Source organism: Tachysurus vachellii, chromosome 11 (assembly GCF_030014155.1).
Source record: "Tachysurus vachellii isolate PV-2020 chromosome 11, HZAU_Pvac_v1, whole genome shotgun sequence".
In the NCBI taxonomy this organism is placed as follows: domain Eukaryota; kingdom Metazoa; phylum Chordata; class Actinopteri; order Siluriformes; family Bagridae; genus Tachysurus; species Tachysurus vachellii.
Genome location: NC_083470.1, coordinates 26,085,848 through 26,094,962, shown reverse-complemented (window position 1 = coordinate 26,094,962; position 9,115 = coordinate 26,085,848). Strand labels below are relative to the sequence as shown.

The 9,115-nt window shown below is 43.1% G+C and overlaps 1 protein-coding gene across 1 annotated transcript in view; it reads left to right on the top strand.

The window, feature by feature from the left end:
* The window catches only part of slc15a4 (solute carrier family 15 member 4), a 46,621-nt gene that overhangs the window by 29,074 nt on the left and 8,432 nt on the right, over positions 1 to 9,115 (top strand). The window contains exon 8 of the mRNA XM_060880981.1: positions 3,395 to 3,553. Coding sequence (XP_060736964.1) covers positions 3,395 to 3,553 — 159 coding nt within the window. The remainder of the gene's footprint in view (positions 1 to 3,394; positions 3,554 to 9,115) is intronic.

The following is a 9,115-nucleotide window of genomic DNA, read 5'->3' as shown; positions in this document are numbered from 1 at the left end:
GTGTGTGTGTGTGTGTGTCTGTGTGTGTGTGTGTGTGTCTGTGTGTGTGTGTGTGTCTGTGTGTGTGTCTGTGTGTGTGTCTGTGTGTGTGTGTCTGTGTGTGTGTGTCTTTGCTTGCTTTACAATCCCATTCTCAGCATCTCATAGGGTTGGTAAGTGGGCGGGGCTTAAACCTCTTTTTATTTATAATAGTGTTAATTGGGTTGCATTTAAATCTTGCGAGATTAAGTGTACCAAGTGGGGTGGAGCTTGGAGCCTTCAAGACGGATTGTGGGTGGAGCTTAAAGCCTTTTTGAAAGGGGTGGAGCTTAAAGCATCGTTCATAGTTTGTTGTGCAATGTGTGTGGGGCATAAAGCCTTTATTGTTAATTATGCAAAGTGGGTGGAGCTTAACACCACACCCATAGTTCATTAAGTGGGTGGAGCTTAAGGCATCATTCATAAAACCATCATTTACAGTTTATTATGCAAAGTGGGAGGAGCCTAAAGGCTTCTTTTAAAGCTAAATCTGTTCTGAATGAGTAAGTTTATAATCTGGTTTATAATGTTATAATATTATAAAATAATATGGTTATTTATATACGAACATATAAAAGTTGTAGATGTAAAATATCTAATGCTTTCCATCTCATCTTAAAGCACAAGGGCTTTTTAAATCATCGGAAAATTGATGATGATGATGATGAGGATGATGATGATGATGATGAACAAATCCTGATCTTGACTGAATTCTTTATAAAAACAGCAACACGTTCACACACGTTCACCTTGTGTATGGAATTTAATTTGTTTATTTTTGAAAATCAGACACTAAACAATCTTTGGAGTCTGAAAGCGGCGCTCGGCTTCAGACGACTTCGTCCGTCCACCCGCTCCGCTATAAAACCGCTCACTGTTCAATGCCACATCATATGAAAGGGGAAAAAAATCAAACTTTCTCTATTATTAGTCAGCGAACAGTTCGACTAAGATAGCAGTCAGCGAGCTGGGTTTGTGTTCCAGTGCGATCTCACACTTTCTAAACCAACACCAACATTTCATTATGCTGAACCCTCCTGTGAAATGCAAATCAGAGCCAAATAATGGCGAGGAACCTTAAAATAAAAGCTCAGCGCTCTGAACCGAGCTCAGGGGGGAAACACTGCGGGAGTCACGTGTGAGGGAACGCGACGGATCCCGGATTTCTCCTCTGGCCTTATTCTGTTTGAATAAATCCCTTTTAATGGAGTCCGCCGTCCGATCCATTATGTGACGGCCAGCTTTCTGTTTTTGGACTGTACACACACACACACACACACACACACACACACACACACACACACACACAGACTCCCTGTGGATATCGTGTTCCGAGGCCCAGCAGGGACACGACAGATACAAACCTCATCCAAGCTTTCATCCTTCAGGGGATTTTTTTTTTTTTTTTAATAATTTTTTTTTTCAATAAGTTCCTAATAAGCAGCTCAGCTAATTTTTTTAGAAAGGAAAAAAATCAAGTCCAGTAGATTAAAGAGGAAATCTAGACACAGCAAGGACCATTTTTAATATGCGTATAACTTTGTATTATACTTTTTCTCTATGCTGCTGAATTCCGGATGCCGATTGGTCAGAAGTTGTACGGGTTTCTATTAACGTGCTCGTTCCGGTACGTTACAGTTTCCATAGTAACGGCTCGTTCCCGAGATGGATACGGATATGTAACTCTAAATGGGTGAAAGCGATTACGTCGTCGTTTACCGAATATAAATTGTAATCGTTGTCAAATTGCTGTATTTATTCATCTTTATAATTACTTCTTAATTATTTGTTACATATTTTTGTTTATTTTTGTCATTCTGTAAAGAGCACGTTTTCAGTTGTCTGGGAATTTGCTACAGTTTTCTTTCTTGTGGATCCTGGGATCTGGATTCAGACGACACCTTTAATCAATAATCCCATTTTTCCAAAGCTACATCATCTGCTCTCGACGTTAACAGAAGCGTTATGAGAATACGAACTCCTCTAACGCACTCGGCAGCATAAATATTCAAGCAGTCGGTCCTGACATCACGTCCCCCTCGCCGCTCGCTGACTTTGGTTTCCACGGTTACGCAGTCAACACTCATTTATTTCCGGTCGCCGTAGTCGTCCCTTCAACCTCCGATGCCTAAAGTACCTAATATTTCACTATAAAACAGCTGGTCCGTCAGACAGGGCAGATTCATCAGGCATGACGAATGCAGGGCTTTTATTGTTCTGGATGTCATGAGCTCGTGATGAATAGAGACGAGGAGCTGATGAAGGCGTTCGATCCGAGCTGTTTATATTCATAACGCACTCGTGAAGCTTCAGAACATGACATGAGTTACATGAAAAATCACACATCTTTTTATTAACCTGGTTACTTCCTCACTCGGTCCTGCTGCAGCTCACCTTGGCCACGCCCACTTAATCCTCACCTGTCCCCTATGTCCTAAATACAGTGAAGGAGATGCAGCCTCTCTCTCTCTCTCTCTCTCTCTCTCTCTCTCTCTCTCTCTCTCTCTCTCTCTCTCTCTCTCTCTCTCTCTCTGTGTCGATTTCTCTCTCTCTCTCTCTCTCTCTCTCTCTCTCTCTCTCTTTCTCTCTGTTTCTCTCTCTGTGTCGATTTCTCTCTCTCTCTCTCTGTCTCTCTGTCTGTCCGTCTCTCTGTCTCTCTCTCTCTCGCGCTCTCTCTCTCTCTCTCTGTGTCGATCTCTCTCTCTCTCTCTCTCTCTCTCTCTCTCTCTCTCACTCTCTCTCTGTGTCGATTTCTCTCTCTCTCTCTGTCTCTCTGTCTGTCCCTCTCTCTGTTTTTCTCTCTCTCTCTCTCTCTCTCTCTCTCTCTCTCACTGTGTCGATCTCTCTCTGTCTCTCTCTCTCTCTCTCTCTCTCTCTCTCTGTCTCTCTGTCTGTCCCTCTCTCTGTTTTTCTCTCTCTCTCTCTCTCTCTCTCTCTCTCTCTCTCTCTCTCTCTCTCACTGTGTCGATCTCTCTCTGTCTCTCTCTCTCTCTCTCTCTGTTTCTCTCTCTGTGTTGATCTCTCTCTCTGTCTCTCTCTGTCTCTCTCTGTCTCTCTCTCTGTCTCTCTCTCTGTCTCTCTCTCTGTCTCTCTCTCTGTCTCTCCAAACATCAGTGTCAATAGGCAGAGATTTCATGAAATCAATAGGCAGAGATTTCATAAAATCCTCCCAGTGTCTCCTCACAGCTGCTTCAAATTATTTCCGTCTCAGTCGTGACGTCTGAGAAAAGAAAGCTGAAGAAAAAAGAAAGGAAGCCTTTATTTGTCACATATACATTGTAATGCAGCATTTATTTAAGCTTGTGATTATTTTACATGCTGTAATTTGTGGTCGGTTGTATGCATATAAAGTATTATTGTGTGTGTGTGTGTTCAGGGTTGGAGTTTGCGTACTCGGCGGCTCCTCGCTCCATGCAGAGTGCTATAATGGGTCTGTTCTTCTTCTTCTCTGGTATCGGCTCGTTCGTGGGCTCCGGGCTGCTCGCCATCGTCGCTCTCAAACCCATTGGATGGATGTCTTCACACCAGGATTTTGGTGAGTGTGTGTGTGTGTGTGTGTTTGTGTGTGTGTGTGTGATCGGATGGCCGTCTCAGGTCTCAACTGTACAAACAGTGTGTAAATATGTCACCAGGGAGACAACAAATGGCACTTTTATTTTGGAGAGGGCACATGGATGTGGTTGCCTTAACAACACCAGCCAAGCGGTTTTATACACACACGCACACACACACACACACACACACACACACACACACACACACACACACACACACACACACACATACACGCACACACACATATACACACACACACACACACACACAGATCAGAATCAGACATGGTGGTCGTTGCTGAAGTCACTCTCCCAGGAAGCACATGCACATGTTTATTACTGATAAAGGGAGACATTAAGAGGAGGAGAAATGATGGTGTGTAAAGAGTTGAAAAAGGGGGAATGAGGGAAAGAGAGAAAGAGGAAAGCTGAAGGGAAGAGGAAGGAAGGATGGGGTGAGGGAAGGGAAAGGAAAGAAAGGAAAGGAAAGGAAAGGAAAGAAACACAGAAAGAATGGTGCAGTGTTGTAGTAATGTACTGATCTCACACACACACACACACACGTCGCTGTCTGTGGGGCCTGATTACACAGACTTATGCCCTTTGAGAAAAATATCCTTAGGGCCCCACACACACACACACACACACACACACACTCTTTCATACTTATTTTCTTTTACCACATACACACACTATGTTCTCTCTCTCACACACAGCCTGTTTGCTAACTCTTTTAGCATCCGAGCTTTAGCTTTAGTGCTTAGGATGTAACGTCTAGCTACATACAGGGTCATTTATTTGAACTTAGCTGAGAAACGTCTCAGCGATATGGCACACGCCCAGCCATGCTGACTTAGCGCTTAGCTCTGGAGCCAGAAGCCAATTTTCGCTTGCTAACAGTGCTGTAGCTCAGCTAATCAAGCGCATACACGGCGCACGCTACGCAGAGGCCGAGCTAGCACAAATCCCGAAGATTCTCTCTGTCTGTCTTAACTCTACCCCTCGCTCGGTAAAGCAAAGCCAGAGGCAGAGACAGAAGAACATCCTGTTCTTCCATCTTACCTGCTTACAGTAATCCAGCTTTACTCTCTACTCCAGCAGCCCAGAAATATTTAACGGTGCAGCTACTGCGGCTAGAACCTGAGGTAAAACTCCATGCTATGGCAACACTGCACATAAATCACTACACTAATACACCACATACACACTGTCAAACACGCTAAGCTAATCGCTTTATATGATGTATACTGTATTATAATTTTCATTTGCACATTTCTGATTAGTCTTTCTAAAGTATTGGCACCCTTCTGATACACATTTACCAGATAAACAGGCACGCGCTCACGGCTGCACTTCTTTTATTTGACATTTTAGACGTTTTCCAGTATTTCATCTCATTTCATTACTTCTTAGAGTCTTTTTGGTTCTAAATCCATACAAACCCTTCACATTAAAGGTGGGGTCTCCGTTGTATGAAAGCCAATGTTGACATTTGAAATCACCAAAACAAACACGCCCCTAACCCAAACGGGTCCCACCCCTGTATCGATAGCTCCGCCCACACATACATACGTAACCCAGGCAACTAACGGAAAGAAACGTGTCTTTATCATAGCTGAAGGGAAGAACAATACGATTGCAGATAAACAAACAAGCAAAAATGACACACAAACATAATCATGTAAAGGACAAAGACATATATTAGTTCTGTGTAACAAAACAAAACCAACGTTACTCACCTATCGAGAAGGAAAAAAGCGCCTCGGCGTCTTAAGTAAAGTTGGTCACATATTCACAGATTGGAGTTTCCCGAGTCAATAACTCCTGAGCTGAACACTGTTACTACACAAAACACGGTTGTAGCTGCGTCTCTACATTACTACGATAGAAAAGAGGTGTTATTTGTGTAGTAACAGCGTTTAGCTCAGGAGTTATTGACTCAGGAAACTCCAATCTGTGAATATGTGACCAACTTTTGAGCTTTTATTTGCAACACTAAACACTAAGAGCACAGAAAATTCACCTCAGAGTGATTTACAGCTGAGAAAACGGGCGAGTTTATTAGCTGTGCTGTGTTTGTAAAGTAATCAGCTCTCATGAGGTTTTCAGCTGAACATCAGCACCTAGATGCTTTAACTAACATGATGTACAGTCTGAAGGTGGATCATCAGATGCTTTACCTTACACAGATAGTGATGAAAATAAATATCCCCCATCCGTTATGTAAAGCCGGTCATTAATACGTGTCCAGGATCGATAGCAGCGTCGATATTTCTGTGTCCGACTTCATCCCAATGTGACAATGTGAAATAAATTTCTTCATCGTGAAAAATCACTTCCATGGTTTTGCTACGCTCCGTGTTATTTATCTTGCAGGTTATATCCGGAATCATATGCAATTGTTTTTTTGGCTCACATTAAAAATGTGTTCACTAATCTGATTCTGCCGTGATTCTACTTCCATGCGGTCTGAGATGGGGCGGAGTCAAGAGGCGTTGTGGGTGTGTTTATTTAAAACAGGAAGACAGGAAGCCCATGTAAACAGTGAGACTCTTGTATTGATGTCGTATTTTTTTTCATGTTCTACATATTATCACGTTTATTTCTTCCGTGAGAAAAAAGAAATAAAATAATCGCCTTTAAGACCCAAAATAATGGAGTATTATATTGTGAGAGTCTAAAGGGGGCACTTACTTCTGAGCAATGCGCCCCTGGAGTGGCGGCTCCACCGGCGCGTGTGTAAATCGTTTGTTTCTCTTCGTCCGTCGAATCCTCTCCTTGTGCAGAAGACTTTAATATTCATCCTTTTTTCCTCTTCTATTTTACGCTTCACCTTTCCTCAGTGTTTCTGAGACTCTTCTGTCTGCTCTATTATCTTGGTGTGAGCGCGAAACCCCACAGGAACCTGCAGACGTTCTCTCCCACGGCGCGGGTCGTCCGGCTCCACCTGTCTGGGCCACGTGCAGGTCAGAGCAAAGGCCTGGATCTTTTGTGGAAAGTGGAAATCAGGTCTCAGGTAGTTTTTTTTTTTTTTTGCACTTTGAGGCTCACTTCCTGTTCTAGCCTTAACAGATGAGCTCAGGAGTCACGCCAGGGTGAGCAGACGTCCTCTTTTTTTCCGGACATGACCTCTTTTCCAGGCCCTAAAATATCAGTTCGGTTGGAATTCATCCAACTCCCAGAATGCTCCAGGATTTTGGTTTGGGAGCAAAATAACTGGCGAACGATTTGATGTCGCGTATTTCGTCTCTTGGTTGTTCACATTCTGTCATAAACCAGGCTTTTATTAACCAGGTCATTCTGTTAACTAGCAGCTTATTAAACAAGCTAAACCACACACACAAGCGCTAGAGTAAAACTAACATTATACTGAACGTGATCGTGAAAAATGATCTAAACACCAAAGTAATTAGAATTAAACTAAACACACTAGTTCATGTACTAGCAACACTGTAAACAGCCATATATTAAAACACACATTAGCATGTCTGTAAATTAGCATTGTAGCAGATATGCTAAAACTGAATTATGCTAAATAAACTAAATGCTAAATAAACACTAGAGCAAGTTAAGTTGAAGCACATTGTATATATAAAAAAACAATAAGCCATATAAAAAAGGCACATTAATAAAGTGTGTGTGTGTGTGTGTGTGTGTGTGTGTGTGTGTGTGTGTGTGTGTGTGTGTGTGTGTGTGAGATAAAGAGAGAGAGGGGTAAAGAGAGAGAGAGAGGGGTAAAGAGAGAGAGAGAGAGAGGTAAAGAGAGAGAGAGAGAGGTAAAGAGAGAGAGAGAGAGGTAAAGAGAGAGAGAGAGAGGTAAAGAGAGAGAGAGAGAGAGAGGTAAAGAGAGAGAAAGAGAGAGAGGTAAAGAGAGAGAAAGAGGTAGAGAGAGAGAGGTAAAGAGGTAGAGAGAGAGAGGTAAAGAGGTAGAGAGAGAGTAGTAAAGAGGTAGAGAGAGAGAGGTAAAGAGGTAAAGAGAGAGAGAGGTAAAGAGAGAGAGAGAGAGGTAAAGAGAGAGAGAGAGAGAGAGGTAAAGAGAGAGAGAGAGAGGTAAAGAGAGAGAGAGAGGTAAAGAAAGAGAGAGAGGTAAAAGAGAGAGAGGTAAAAGAGAGAGAGGTAAAAGAGAGAGAGAGAGAGAGGTAAAGAGAGAGAGAGAGAGAGGTAAAGAGAGAGAGAGAGAGAGGTAAAGAAAGAGAGGGAGAGATAAAGAGATATGGACAGAGAGAGGTAGAGAGAGAGATAAGGAGAGAGAGAGAGGAATCTCATTTACTAGAAAAGAAAGCAAAAGATAAAATCCACGTTGTTTCTCTGAATCAGAGAAGACAAGATGATTAAAACTCCTCACAATTGCAGAAGGTTCCTATTTTAGATTCCGATTTTTTTTCTTTTTCCCTCCAACAAAAGTTTGTTTCCCTCAAAGTGCTCTTTGTTCACCATCGTACGTCTGCAACATCCACTTTGATTCCACAGCTTTTTTTCCTCCTGCAGCAGCTGCCACGTGTGTGTGTGTGTGTGTGTGTGTGTGTGTGTGTGTGTGTGTGTGTGTGTGTGTGTGTGTGTGTGTGTGTGTGTGTGTGTGTGTGTGTGTGTGTGTGTGTGTGTGTGTGTGTGTGTGTGTGTGTGTGTGTGTGTGTGTGTGTGTGTGTGTGTGTGTGTGTGTGTCGATAGGTGAAGTGGGGATGTTGAGTTTGCGGGTGATTTAGCTAACGAGCGTGACTCCGTTCTTCCCCTCCAGCTGAATGGGCAGGCGAGTCAGACAGGGCTGCCATTAAACTCCTCATTTGCTCCTGGTTACATAAGAGCCACCTCCGCTGACTCGCTCTGGAACTTTGTTGGTTTAAGTGGGAAGGCTGGGTGGAGGAGTTTGAGAAGCTTCCAGAAGGTCAGTATCCACCAGTAATAAGTTTAAATAAGGAAACGGAGCTTGTTAGGAAACTAATGACAGTGAATTAACAGTTGTTTGGTTCCTGTCAGAGTTTCACTGCTTTCTACAGAGATGTATATCGTTGGTTTTTTTTTTTAAAGTTAGCGGCCATGTGGGACATAATCGTATCAGCAGTGCTGATGAATTATACTACAGGTGGAGGACCGAGTCGAGGAAACATCCAGGGAGATGGATGAGTGGAGGACAGAGGAGAGAAAGAAAAGTTCTGATCTGACCTGTTTTTCACTTTATGTAAAGGATCGACGTCTGCGAGACCGTCGGAGGAGCGACCGGAAACGATACGGTCGCCTGATTAAACCGCTGTGATGTCAGCAACAACCTCCACAGGGTGAAGTGAAGGTCTTACCACGATTCACACCCTCCAAGATCCAAACTACTCCTCTGCAGCGAAAAACATCTCGGCTTGGAATTCACAATGAAGTACAGAGATGATCCACAAAAGGTCTGGAACCACAATGAAACCTTTAAGGAAATGATGGAAAGTGTGGAGAAAGAAAGGATCTGTGAAGTACGGTGGTGGTAGTCTCATGGCTTGGGCTTGCATGGCTGCTTCTGGAACATTCTCACTAATCTTCATGGGTGATGGAGCTCATGATGG